This window comes from Pecten maximus, chromosome 8, assembly GCF_902652985.1.
Source record: "Pecten maximus chromosome 8, xPecMax1.1, whole genome shotgun sequence".
In the NCBI taxonomy this organism is placed as follows: Eukaryota; Metazoa; Mollusca; class Bivalvia; order Pectinida; family Pectinidae; genus Pecten; species Pecten maximus.
In genome coordinates, this window is record NC_047022.1 from 20,049,308 (window position 1) to 20,065,043 (window position 15,736).

Consider the following 15,736-nt stretch of genomic DNA (forward strand, 5'->3'; position numbering starts at 1 on the left):
ATCAAAATTGTTGATGATGTCCAATTTCTTGGTAACACCGGTCCAAGAAACAGAAACGCCTGGCAGTATCAGTCTGGTTGATTTGTTGTTGTTGTTGTTGTTTAAATATATATAGGTATGTAAATTTTGGAGAAGCATGACGATTTCAAGAACGAAATGGCTTTCAACATCAACCTAGCGGAAGAAAATCGAGTCAGGTAATCCAGTCTAGGCACAGACTATACAGTTTTCAAACATGTGTGTGGTGTTCTGAGCGTCCTGATGTGACTGGCTATTTTTTGTCATACATGTAATAATAAACTAATGTTATCTCGAAATCACAATGCTTAACAACTCTAAGGGGAGACAACCAGACGGTATCAGTTTTCATACGGTATTCAGACTATCAGATATGAGGGCGTTGCTTTCCAGAATAAGATAACATTCACCTGATTGGCATGTTTTGAAATCACAAAAGCTCTTTTTGACGGTGAAGCTCTTATTTGACTGGTGACATGGGTTATCACGAGGCAATTGTAATTATCACATAACTTTTTTGTCCTTTTCTTCTATTACGACAAAAACACCAAGACAAGTCATAATGGAAACAAAGTTTGACAAAAATTGGTAAGAGTGCATTAATCAATAATAATGAACTATTATTCATTAATTAGACAACATTTGGAATAAGTATCAATTCAAGTAGTTTTTATATCGTTTTCAACCTTATAATATAGCACTCGGTTTCGCCTAATGACGTCATGTGTTGCTATATTTGGTAACATTTTATTTTCCCATTGTCATTACAATGATGACAACTTCAGCGCTTGAAGGGTCTCGGAGATGGTTGAGACTTGCCCGTCTGTTGTGTCCCTAACGATGTGCCGCTATTGTCATCCGAACTATTTTTAAGATACGCTGGCAATCCATTCTTTGTAGAATTGAAAGCATGTGAATCAAGTCCACCTTTTCTGAAACACTGTGAATTAGTTATCAATGAGATGAATTGCAAGTAGCCTCGTCTGAATCGACGGTTTGTACTGGCGTATAAAATACTATTAAGAGCGCTGTTAGAATGACCAATGGTCAACAGAATGACGTAGAGGATTCGGGGCGCGTCATCCTTTCTGTCAAATAGCACTAAAAGGTCATACGGCGTCCAGCAAATCAAAAACACAACAACAACAATAAAAAATGTCCTAACCATTCGGATCTCCTCTTCACGTCTAGTATTCAGCACTGCAGCATTGTTACATGATATCCTTGAAAATGCTTTTCGGAGTTGCTTCCGGTTTTTCTGAACGTATTTGTAGATGAGAATGTAGCAGATGAAGACTAGAATAAAAGGTACCCAGTAGATGGCGACACTGAGAAACAGAACGTACGAAAGGTGACCTTTACGGTCGAATGAACATCCCATGGTCTGGAAGTCGTAGGCGTGTCCGCCCCACCCAAGGTAACTAGGCATATCAATGCAGAGGACAAGTAACCATAGAAACACACACATAATGGGCGTGGTACACTTATTGTACATCCGGTGATAGTACTTGTTCCGACACACGAAGATGTACCTATGGTTAACACATGTACACAGACACATTAAGTACGAATTGCAGATATATATACGACTAAGCTCGAGATCATTGTATCGAGTTCATTGTCAATAAAATTAAATTTGAGTTGTTAGCTGTATGGTTTTTTTTATTTCGTTTTCAAAGAAACATCTCTTATCTTCATACTTTGATATTCTTAAGTTTAAATTTATTTAAGTTTCATAATAATATATTCATTCAAATTTCACATTATTTCCCTCTGGGGTTGTATAAGAGTACTTGTCATAGTTTCCTATTTGAATGACTCATAACATACTAGTAGTCATTCTACTTACCTATTAAGGGCAATGGCCGCTAGAGTCATCATGGAGCACGCGCAACTGGAGACACAGATTGTTGCGACCGCGTGACATATGGCCTCAAAGTTAAGGAAATGTTCTGGACCAATCACAATCCCTGAAAAAAAAATGAATAAAACCTAAAACAGTTATACTTTTCTTAGTGATTTAAGCCCGTTTAAAAGCGAACCCCCTCCTCAACTATCAATCATTACCCCCTCCCCCCCCCACCCCCCCCCCCCCCCCCCCCCGCCCCAAAAAAAAACAAACAAAAAAACAAAAAAAAACCAACAAAACAACAACAAACAAACAAACAATAATAAAATTAAAATAACAACATTAACAACAACAACAACATCAAAACCAATCAACATGAAGGAATCAATCCCAAACAATTTATTCATGAGGTGGAAGTTGTAATGATATTATAAACTACATGTATTTATGAAACCATTTTTTATTTAGACACACACTACCGTGTCTTTCATTTTATAGCACTACAGTAATATGAAACATGATTGGCAAACATCCTTTAGCTTAAAAAAATCATTATCTGCCTGAAAGGGTTGGGCAAGTAAATATATTCAACATTTAGTATTAGATACATTCAAAATAATTAATTAGCTACTGCATCATACAGCTGTTCCGTCCTGCTAGGCCTTGTCAGTGATGCTAGGCACCAGGTCATCTTGATATTTAAAGGATGCCATTTTTATAGTACAAACATGCATCTCTCAATGATCAGAATTAGCAATTATTCACAGGAAAGGTTGCCTGATGCTGCACCATGGCATAAGCTCAACGTTCCCGAAGACCAGGTGAGCTTTTAGGACGACAACGTCGAAAAGGAAAATAACAGCAAAGATCATTGCTTAAGAGAACAAAGCAAAAACAAAAGCCGACGCCATTATTTATATGCCTCTGTTTTTACACCATTACACACTTGGAGAATAATTTCCGAACCTTCGCGCTGTTGTCGGAGACCTCGATATACGAGGAGTAATTTACTATGCCTATCAATACTAACACCCGTCGGTATAACATCCCCCCATGTCGTTTCCTGCCAGCTATACACGAGCAGACGTATCGAGGATGTCTCCCGCTCCCCAGGGGTGCCACCGGTCGGATATTAACTCGTTATCAAATATGACGGATGCGCAAAAAAGTAGTTATCTCGGAAATAAAGTGTGGTCCCGTGATGTAGTCATCATATTACATTGCACTAAGTTATTGAAGTGCGCATGCCTCATTTCATCGCAGCCGTACATCCAATATGTCCCATGGTTCACTGCGCGTTTCTCAGTTCCCGACTGCGCAGCGCAATTCATGAGCAATATATAAATTGATTGATCGTCTTAAAGCTACATAGTCTCCGATTTGTGTTTCCACATTTTTACCCAAATCATTTTCAATATGTAATGCCAAATATGAGTTTTGGCCTTTATCTTGCTATGCTAATTCTATCATTTTATGGTCAATGGTCCGGATAAGAATTGAAAAAAAAAACGTATTTGATATTATGTTCAAATATTATCTTTTTAAAATATCTGCCTAAAAATAGGATTAAAACATCTGTCTTTTATATTTTGACTTTAATTGTAAAGGTCAATTTTCGATGCTACTCTCTTCCTGTCTAGCTTCCTATACGTTTCGCCTGTGGTATCAATGATCAGGCCCAGAAGGATAAAAAGTTGCATTATGCAACATTACGGAACCTGCTTCTTTAACTAAATTCGTATTTTTAAACGGGCCTGTCTGTATTGTGTTTTGAAACAATCACCTTACACACATTCCTATTTTATTTTTATTTTTTAACATTTAACTCAACGTCCAAACACTGCCCTAGATAACTGGACGAAGGTAATAAAATACATTTAAAATAGACATGATGTGTTTAACTAGAAAAGTGATTTTATACTTTAGATTAGTTTCTAGATTTGAAAAAAACACTCGATACTTTTTTCATAATTAGACTCAAATGAACACAATTTTTACACAAACAGCAAATGTTTGCAATGGCTTCCGGTATTACTCCATATGACAATTGTCTTTACACGATACGCTTAGCATCTAGTCTATATTTCAGTATTATTTAATGATTAACTTGAATATATTGTTTACGATATGGAGGTATACCATACAAAAAACGGAGTGTAATGGTTGATGATGAGAATGGATTCAGGTTTTTTATGTTAAAACTCCATAACATAAATATATACATGTATATTCAAGTTAATCTTTATAATTTAATATATACCCTGCAAATTTTCACTTTATTGATGGACTCTTTTCTCTTCCAATCATTACGCTGCTCCAACCGCCAATCAAAAGCGACGTTATAAACGGCGACGTCATTTTTATGTTATGGACTGATAACATAAATTTCTAAGCAAATGGAAATGTTTGTTATAAACAAAATCAAGTTATATAATGTTGGGTTTCCCTAACTTCTCTCCTGGTTTTTAACCCATCAGACCTTTACCAACAAAATCGGTAGGATGGCTATTATTCATAATCAGGCAGGAAATCTATAAATAGATTAATATGTTAAGGTGCTATTAAGTTGTGTTAGTACAATGCTTGGCATTATATTCATGTTGATTATCAAAGGAGAATCGTCATTTTGAAAAAAAAAAGTATAGTGAAGAAAAATTCCTATTACATGAACTTTGCGTATATTCCCAACCCATATTGATGCATTGTTTTCATTGCATAATTAACATTTATAACCCATAATCTATGATACCTTATCTATCCTTTCTAAACATCATTTTTATGTTTTGATAATCTTTTTGCATGTGTTGTAGTATAGTGTGTAAAAATATTATATATATTTAAGCATTGATGTCAATTATTTTTTTAGTTTCATCGGTGTATTACGCGGATTCTTACAGAAGTTTGCAAACAAAATTTGTTTCATACCCCGATGAAACTAAAAAATAATTGACATCAACGCTTATAATTAATTTTTGAAGCTGATTTTCTAATTTAAAACATGTTTTATGTACAATTTTACTGATTTTATATGGGATTCAATACGCAGCGTCAATTGTCGTATTGTGACGTCACATTTTCGCGCCATTCTCGGAATTTCTTTCATAGAAGAATGAAAAGAATTTTTCGACCCAATCACATTTGAGTATTTACCATGAAAACAAAGAAAAATTAATTATAATATATATATAAATTAGACAGTGGATTAATGGGATTAGTGTCAAGTCATTGTAGGTCCTATTTGATGCTAACAATTCCTGATACACTTCATATGAAATACACAATTGTGATTGATCTACAGATATTGTGTGAAAACGCACATGCCCTATAATCCTGGCTGATGATAACACTATTGCAGAGACACACAATATGGCGGAACATTTCCTGTCAGGTTGACTTGCTGTGTTTATTAGTGTCCCGTCGGTCTATTTACTCTGAAGGTTAGAGTTTGTGCTAAAGTGATTATATTGTCTTGTATTCCCACAAGGATAGGGGTAATATCACTACATCGTGTAATTGAAGTATACCAAGCGTAGAAAATATAACGTTTAATATGTTCAATGATATTCAATAAAATGCTGCAGAGGTTTACATATCAACTTGTGGTGTTCAAACAGCATTAGAGTACTTGCGAGCACGAAAGTCCAAGCCTTGTTCGTGTCATCACGACATTTTTACTAACTCGTTATTACGAGAAAAATATTCTCGTTATTACTAGACATTTGATCTCTTAAAACATATCTCATTTTAACGAGATTAATATTACATGGGCCTGTTCCATGAACAGGGATATTTCAACCCGAGTATGAGAGTATGGCTGACAAGTATGACGCTTGCGATGGCCTAGTCCACGATGAAGGCCAATGTTTGATTGTTTTTATCACCTGCTGTATTTTCAAAAGAAACCAATTGTAAAGTGTTGTGATTCTTTTTCATTTGCCATCATGAGAATGAGGGGCCGCGGTGGCCGAGTGATTAAGGTGTCTCGACACTTTATCACTAGCCCCCCCACCTCTGGGTTGCGAATTCGAAACCTATGTGGGGTAGTTGCCAGGTACTGACCGTAGGTCGGTGGTTTTTCTCCGGGTACAAACTTCAGAGATAATTGTTCACGTTAAAGTTGATTGAAATAACAACTTCTATTGTCAGTTACATCGGGTATTTAACATTTAAATGATATTTGAGATTTTTTTTGTCCAGATGACGAAGAAAATTATTATTTTTGCAAACCAAATTTAACATTTATCATGTACATGGTTTTATTACGTGCATCACTTTTGTGTTATTGTTAGCCAACAGTACACTGTTTAAAGGTGCTATTCACACCTGACAGGTGTCTTTTCTACAATCCATAGTTTTAAAGGCGGCATAACAACACCCTCGACGTTGTATGTTTTAGAGTACACTCCAGTTTTTGTGTTATAACTGTACAACATGAAAAATATATTCAAGTTCATACTGATAATTTAATCTATACCCTTCAAAAATTCACTTTATTGATGGAATTTTCTCTTACAAATCTTTTTTTTCGTTATGGACTGATAACATACATTTTTAAGCCAATGAAAATGCTCGTTACAAACAAGATGAAATCATTTATTTAAGCATTGATGTCATTTTTTTTTAGTTTCATCTGGGTATGAAACAAATTTTGTTTGCAAACTATATGAATCTGCAAACAAAATTTGTTTCATACCCCGATGAAACTAAAAAATAATTGACATCAACGCTTATAATTAATTTTTGAAAATGATTTTCTAATTTAAAACATGTTTTATGTACAATTTTACTGGTTTTAAATGGGATTTTTTTCTCAAATCAATACGCAACGTCAATTGCCGTATTGTGACATTTTTCGCGCCATTCTCGGAATTTCTTTCATAGAAGAATGAAAAGAATTTTTCGACCAATCAGATTTGAGTATTTACTATGAAAACAAAGAAAAATTAATTATTCTGATATATCATAGCTGTTTTACCTCTTTCATTTTTTTTTCTTGAAGCTCATTCAAAGATTCTAATTTATTACTAATACTATTATTCGATGCTTGTTCATTTCGATTTCATTTTGAGATTATGTCATTATCCGAATTTGACCCAGATTTGTATGGCGGTTGTCGTCAATTTAACCTAGATTTGTATCGCGGTTGTCGTCAATCTGACCTAGATTTGTATAGCGGTTGTCGTCAATTTAACATAGATTTGTATGGCTGGTGTCGCCGATTTGACCTAGATTTGTATGGCTGGTGTCATCGATTTGACCTAGATTTGTATGGCGGTTGTCGTCAATTTAACCTAGATTTGTATGGCGGTTGTCGTCAATTTGACCTAGATTTGTATGGCGGTTGTCGCCAATTTAACCTAGATTTGTATGGCGGTTGTCGTCAATTTGACCTAGATTTGTATGGCGGGTGTCGTCAATTTGACCTAGATTTGTATGGCTGGTGTCGTCGATTTGACCTAGATTTGTATAGCTGGCGTCGTCGATTTGACCTAGATTTGTATGGCGGGTGTCGTCGAATTTACCTAGACTTGTATGGGGGGTGTCATCGATGAAACAGAAGACGTTGAACCTTCCGGAACTCCTGGCCATATCATTCTTGAATTGTTAAAATTGTCTCCGAGATCAACACAAATGAAACGTTATGCTTTGTTCCTGTTATGACCTTGTTAAATCTCATTTGATTCACGATGCCGTTTGCTTGTCCAATTGAATTTAAGCAACGTAAGTTCGGGAGCATTTCTAAACTGAATATCTCTAGTTTTCAGTTTTAAAACCTCGACAGGCTTGCATTAAATATCTCTAATACCATAAACTGGTAACATCTTGAGATTTATTCGCTATTTTGATGGATTATGCTGACATTATTTAAGTAGTTTTTAATTGGTATAGCTTGACTTCAGAGCAGAGGTTGCGATCGTGGCCCTGTCTTGAGAATAGATTATTTCTATTACGTTATGAAGCTGCGCAACACGACTGTTAAGCAATTAACATGGCTGGAGATCTTTTGATGCAGACGGAATCGTCATTATAGGCGCGGTATGTACAGAGTGGCGCAATCGTTTGATAATTATTCAGAAGGAAAATGGATTCATGCGCATGTTAGAATTTTAAAAGATGGTTCTTATTTCTACAGAAACACGTTCAACAATGGAACATTCCTGGCTGGCATTGTTTTCTTAAAGGTACTCACGGTCTGTGTAAACATGTACACTGGTTTGAAATGGATCCTTTTGTTTACCGGTACTATCGCTCATTAACATACCAACAACAACAGAGGAGTAAGATACAATTTCTATAAGTATCGGTTAATTATTCATTTCCAATTTAAAAATAAAGAAAAACACAACCTTATGTAACTTTTGATACTCTTGATTATTACTTAATTAACATCTTTAATGGCGAAAACAAGAGGATATTTCTCTCATACATTTTTATGTATAATCTCTTACAAATATCATCTAATTGGTTGCATAAATGTTTTTCATTTAAAACAATTAAACAATCTAAAACTTTTTCTTCGTTCTTATCTCGTGTAGTTTTCAAGCTATTCTTAACTAAGCCATTCTGAACAAAATTCCAAATGATATGCTTGCAATGTATCTCATTCAAATAAAGCTGTATTCATTAAATCTTTCATGTCATCAGTTTAAGTATCAAAAGTTACTGAAAGGTTTTCAATTTAGCAGTTTTGACCCTTGACATTTTACCATTTATACACATTTGTAACATTAACACAGATATTGTTATTTTTTCTTTATTTTGAATTTGAATTCCATTATAATGGATATTTCCTGCAGACCTCTGTATAAGCCAGTCTTTGTTCCTATACATTGGATCTTAGTAAATATGTTAATTTTTATACACTTTTTCATACTATTTGATTCCTTTTCAGGATTCGTAGCGGTAGGTCCAATATAGAAATACACATATAGAGTATATTTTGGTGACACAGTACAAGTACGACCTATGTAAATGATAGGTGAATATTATCTTACTGCCTATCTCGCTTGAATCAATATTTAATCAATTCATTTCTGATGTTATGAGCGATATTGTACTTTTAATACTGATTGATCAAACATCCATGTTTACAGTATTGACTAACCGTTTCCATATTTTTGTTATCGTTTTCAGAACCAATAAAACTCATCTGAAAGCCTGTTTTCTTTCGGGACTTCGGGAAACCGAACTCTCTTGGGTAGCGATACTGAAATGTGTTTTCACGAATGGTCAGTGTCATCATGTTATATTTGATGATTTTAAAACAGCAATGCAGGAAATGGATGAGTGATTAAAAAGTGTAATCAAGTATTCCAAACGTCTATATAATATAACATTTACATAGCTTACCACTCATCACTTCCGCTTATGAGAAAGGAATTAATTATTCAGCTTAGCGAAAGTTATCTATTCCTAGAATAGACTCGTGATGTAAGAATCGGGTGACTATGCATAGGAAATAATGTAAGCTCTGACTCAGAAAAAGAACCCGCCCCCCCCCCCCCCCCCCCCCCCCAAAAAAAAAACACCAAAAAACCAAAAACAAAAACAAAACAAGAAAAAAATAATAAAAAATAAATAGATAAATAATAATAATAAAATGTAATATGCACTTCTTCCAATTTTACATAAATATCTTGATGGATATTTTTCTGATGATAAATAAGTTATATCGTGGAATATTTCTCAAATCCAAGAGAACATGTAATAACTCTAATGATTTTTTATATAAAGATCTTAAACATTTGAAATTAATTATCATTTTTCATTTGAAAACTTTGTGGTAGGTTTTATGATTGTCTGGTGTAGTTGATGACGCTGGACAATTAAGCTCAGACTGCCATATTGAAGTCAAAAGTTCTCCGCTTGGATCAAACGTTGATATTGTGTACCAGCGGTATTGACGGGGTAATGACGTAACCAAAACCCAATGAGAACTTCGTTGACGCAGTGGAAGCGTAGCGCTGATGGAAAGGATTGTATTACGTTCTCATTGCGTTGTCAGTGCGTTCTTGCTACGTCAATGTAGTTCCTATTGCGACCTCTCTACGCTTGTACAATGACCAAGGTACGCCAATACCACGTTGTTGATGACCACGTTAGGTTTCCAGTACGTTCTTACGGTGCTCATTAAGTTTACGACACGTCTGTCACAGGTTATGACCACGTCAAAACCACGTCCAGAGGATCGGCTGTATAAATACTCAATTCAAATTCTGTTTCGTCGCCACTGTCATGGCCCTCTATCTCTGCCCTACCTGTACCAGTCGAAAAATGCGGTTCTTCGTCATCATCGTTGCTTGCTTCGGATGCAACAACGCTGGCAACTGGTGGTGGATTTTTTTAGCATTTTACCTCTGCCTCTCCCACCACGGCCTATTGTGAATTACTGGGCCCCGCGCGTACTGATAGATCATAGTTTGATGACTTTCACAGACGCATATACACTCTCTCATAACTCTGTATTTATTGACGTAAGGGAAGGTAAACAAACTGATATGTCGAAAACTTTAACTAGTATTCCTTATTAGACAAAGAAAAACGAGTAAGAAAGAAAGAGAGAAAGAAAGAAAGAAAGAACATGAAAAAGGAATGTTTTCTATAGAAGTATGCGAGTAAGGTATAGTTTAGTCTAGTTTGTTATAATATCACGTACTGTAATTTGTTAGAAACCTCAGGTGACCTAACCCAGCTCGTTAAGTTGTCATATGACGGCAGGAGTGTTTCATATCAAATCAGGACTTATGCACAGAACAATTTATCACAGTAAAACAGTTTCATGTTTAGGGAAAGAGGATTGAGAAGAAGGAATAGAGGATGAAGATTTTGAGAGGAGGAAATAGAGGATGAAAGTTTTGAGAGGAGGAAATAGAGGATGACGTTTTAAGGAGAGTGAATTGAGGATAAAGGGTCCAAGGAGAGTACATTGAGGATGAAGGTTTTAAGGAGAGTGAATCGAGGATGAAGGTTTTATAATAAAAATAAAAAAAACTGTCTGACACATATCATACAACTACATTCCTCCTAAATAACCCAATTAAGCTATATCACTTTACCATATGAGACATAACCTTTCTAATCAGACATCCGGCTCAACCATCTACAGTGAGCCCCATATAATCGAACACACCTAGCCATCTACAGTGTCGAAAGCTATCTAGGATATTGACGCTCCATGTCATCACCCTTTAAACCTGTCTAATTTGTGGTATCTAAATAATTTTTTTCTTTCGGTGTCACATACCATGAAACTAGTCCAGGCAAACACCCCTAGGAACTATTAATCAGAAAGAACATGCAGATACGCTGATACGGTGTGTAATGGTAGACAAACTGACTGGCTATCGGAGCCAGAATAGGATACCGACACGCGAACGGAACCATACTACTGGCTTAAAGCCGATAGCAAATGTGAACTTAACGTTAACAGTTTTAAAGGAAGACAATTGAAAATGACCAAGTGTTTCTGAAGAGTAAGCGTCGTTTTCTTCAATTGGGATGTCACCAATGTTTGATTGGGGATTGTGACAACAAGGTCGTCTGCCATATCACGATGTCGACCATACCCTTTTTCTAATAGTCTTCAGCATCCTGGGTTTTTTTTGTCAGCAGACGATAGCTTTAACCGAAATCTTGATATTTTGAAACCGTTGGCTATCAAGTGAAATTTCTGATGTAATCGTCATATGCTTGAGTGTGGGGTGTTACATATGGTAGAAGACAATTTGGCACATTCCAAAATACCTGTACCAGTTAGCCTGTCGTATCGATACCATTTCGTCCATTTTGAATCCAACTTTAGTAGAAGTTGCATGTATTTAGTCACGTGATACTCACCTACTATATTATAAGGCAGCACGATGGAGACAACCACGAGGTCTGCTATGGCTAGGTTGACGATGAAGACATTACCAGTAGTTCGTAGTCTACGGTGGACACACACCGCTCCTATGACCTGCAACATAAAGATAATAACACATAAAGTATATAAATTCATGGCATTCATATCCGAATAAATACAATTATTTTCTATATGATCTTAGATGATGCGAGATCGTCACACCCCCTCCTTCCACAATGAAAAAAAAATTAAACAAAAAAAAAACAAAAAAAAAAAACACAAATACCAACAATAACACTCTAGTTTTCAATTTATATATTTAAAGTTTTGAAAATCCATCCCTAACCCAGCAGGATTGTCTTAATAGTTTTTGTTTTTGATTTTTAGGGGTTTTGGGGAGTTTTGATCCTGTTGTACGGTGAATCTAGCGTTCACACTGAGTCAGTGTCTCATGATTTGTCATGTCATTGACAACCTCACGTGACTCTTTAAATAAATTACCATATGTGGAGATTGAGTATCACATAAATATCGAATTTGTATATAAATATATAAGGGATGACGCATTTTAGTTTTTCATGTCAAAAATATTCATCATATACATAAATTCAAAGCTTAAGAAAAGAAGTACATCACATATATCTTGTTAAAACATGTAAGTAATATATTTATGCTGCTTCGAGCGGGGGGCGGGAGGGGGGGGGGAGGGGGGTCATGGTTCCAAATCTATTTAGCCCAGAGTAGGGATAGGGTTTATGTATCTGGAACCATACACCAAATGTACTAGTATGTGTTTGTATATTATGATGTCGAATGGAAATGATGAACATATCACAAACTGTCGTTTTTTTTTCCATCAATAAAACGACCATTTTAATCTATTTAATGCGTTTGTTCATTTTGTTGTCTCAACTATCATTGTTCTTACTTTCTCGCTAAGATCCTGTATAAATATGTTTGTCCTATTGCGAGTCTTGAAATACGTTCTGAATCACAATTGTTATGACCGCATGCATATTGGGGAAAAAACCTCCACAAATATGTGTATTTTCAATAATAAAGTTTTATATGCTACATACATTATGAATATGAATGTGTAAAATGGATGTACATGTATATACCATATGATTTTTATTTTATATCGTTAATGCTGATTTATATATCATAATATCGTATATTAGTACAATGTATTGTATATAGTATACCATATACATAACACATTGTATGTAATATGTCTCTTTAATGATGTTTTGTATATCATTACTCGAATATGTTACATACTATATCATATATAATACATTTCATATAGTGCACATGATACACCGTATATGATACATTGTATATAAAATATTGTATATCATACACCGTATATGAAACGTTCGTAGAATATATTGTGAAATGTGTTATTTCATAATATTATAATAAGGGATTATCACAATTCCTTGAATGCATCTTTGAACTTTGAACTATGAAATCCGTCACACACGTATATTTATATACGTAGGTACTTTGGTGGTCACGTTTTACTATGTAAGAAATGTAGGAGGTGAAAGTTTGAAGGAAGCGGACTCGAGTGTCACTATACCACAACGTCATACAAACGACACGCAACACTTACCACACACGGAGTCAAGGCGTACATCTTATGTACAAGGAAAACTCAGTTTTATGTATATACTGCACCATCTTAAACATCAGCAACCAATACGTAAACATAGGGTTAATGATATCGATAGTATACATGTAGCTTGTTGTAATTACCTGCTAGCTACTTCCTACAGAATATAAGAGAATGTCTCGTTAGTTTCCTCGGAAGGGCGTTAGAGATGTATTCCAGGGGTTCAGGTTTAGATGTGTGGTAAAGGCATGAATATATCTGTAAAATGACCGTTGTTACATTTGACTGTCTGATTTGATGTTCAATCCGGATATTTACAAACCGAAAATAAAAACTATAAATAGTTGTATGTTAGCGCTTCACTTGTCAGGTAGGATTTGTTTTGTTGGATTGTATGCATTGATCGACCGATTTGTTTTGTTTATTTCCAATGTGACTTTTATAGATATTTCATTTATTTATCTATTCATTTATTGCAATTATATTTACGCGTTTTGTTTTATACTTTATTATGAACAACATCCCACGTGATAGACAACATTAGACATTGATATAAAACGCATACTGGGTAATAACATCTTTAAAACATCACCCTTGAAAAGATTCTGTATATTACATACAGGCTTTAAAATGCTATCAAACATTTTTAGACAAGAAATCACCTTCCTATGTTATCAAACATATCAGTCTCGTTTGACTCCTCTTAGACGTCTCAACTGATATCAACCAAACTGCCATTACGTAACTTTATTTTACATGTTGTAGTCGTTAGCGAGAAATACCAAGCCTACAATCCCGAATTCCAGATTTAAAATATGCTGTTAACTTAATGAAATTAATCTCACAGCTAGATATCAAAATCGTGATCAGCGTGTCAAGAAACACCTACTGATTTGAGAATCAGCCTGGCGCCCAGGTCGACTATTTCATTCTAGAAATGACAGAAATTCCAATATACCGTAGACACGTTAAAGGGGCAATCCTTCGTTTGTATAAAGTTCATGTCGTCAAAATTAAACTTACTGGAAAATATATATTTTCCAGGTAGTAAAAGTTATAATATTTACATTAATAATGCAGTTTTACTCTCAAGATAAACCAAAGCTCTTCGAGTATTAAGTCCTGAAAATTCTTAATTCGACCCGAAGTATTACTAATTATAGCAAAGACATGTGGTATTTGTATACGGTACCCATTTTTCTTGTAAATTTCGGCGTTTATTTCATTACATATAGGCACAAACACTCATACAATCATCGTTCGGATACAGATTTTACCAATAGAAATTAGGCATGTTTCTGATGTCCGAACGAAGGAATGGCCCGATAATAATTGGATCGTTAATGATGTTTTGTAACTTTTGTTGTTTAATTTCGTTTCAACACATTTAGGACATTTCACGTCGGCAATAGGGAAGATTTGTTTGTCTTTCGTTCTTGTGACATCCAAGGTCATCCGGAATCAAGAATGATGACGTCATTGACGGACACATTTATAGTGCCGTCACACTGCAATGACACACATAAACATTGTCGCCTACTTCAAGAAGGTTATATTCAGAAAGAAATATTATTCTATAAAGACAATTATAAAACATATCAGAAACATTCTAATCAGTCCTTACGTGCAACGTTAAAGCTAAACGTCAAGGATTCGGCGATTGTTTCTAAAACAAAGTGACTTAGGTGTTTCTATAATTATTCAAAACAAGTCTACATGACGTCTGAACGACCATACGGCTGTTTTGTTGTTTAGATAACCACAGCTTCTCTACGGCAACTTCTCCGTAAAATTACTGACATAATGCCTTCTGCCTGGCTAGTGTCAAGTATGGTTTCATATAGCACAACCCTTTGTTTGTTTTGTTTTTTTAGGGAATAAACGTCCTCGCAACAGTCAGGTTCATATGAAGATTTGGTTTATTTTAGTTTATTGTTGTCCTAACAACAGCTAAGGTCATTTCAGGTCATATGAGGACGGGCAACATAACGTATTTATATAACATATAGGGCAAATATTACTTACATCAACCAATGATAACACCAGTATGTATAATTTAGATGTTCTCCAGATCTGTTGTTTATCTTGATAAAATCTGTACGATCATCTTTATGACTTTATTTGATATCGTTGTCAAACCACCGCAGGCTTTACTTCGAGGAAAGATAGTTACGTATGGCGTTGGCACTGACAAATGGCCATTATCATTCGGAATACCCTCGGCGTCATTATACGTCACACGTGTAAACTTGTCATAAGACAATAGCTTTTAGCAAACTCACTTGGGAAATAAATAAATCTACCATCTTCTCAAAGGAAAACGACATTATGAAATCAGAGTCTAGAATGCGTTTAAATGACCTTGTTTATCTGTCGAATGCTTGAGTATGATGCGGTATGACGTACGATG

At 35.2% G+C, this 15,736-nt stretch overlaps 1 protein-coding gene across 1 annotated transcript in view; it reads right to left on the reverse strand.

Annotated features, from left to right (window-relative positions):
* Positions 1–478: 478 nt before the first annotated feature.
* LOC117332716 (melatonin receptor type 1B-like) overlaps positions 479–15,736 on the reverse strand; it is a 29,513-nt gene continuing 14,255 nt past the window's right edge. The window contains exons 2-4 of the mRNA XM_033891725.1: positions 11,705–11,822; positions 1,868–1,988; positions 479–1,550 (exon numbers count right to left, since the gene is read on the reverse strand). Of these exons, the coding sequence (XP_033747616.1) occupies positions 800–1,550; positions 1,868–1,988; positions 11,705–11,822 (990 nt within the window). The 3' untranslated portion in view covers positions 479–799. The remainder of the gene's footprint in view (positions 1,551–1,867; positions 1,989–11,704; positions 11,823–15,736) is intronic.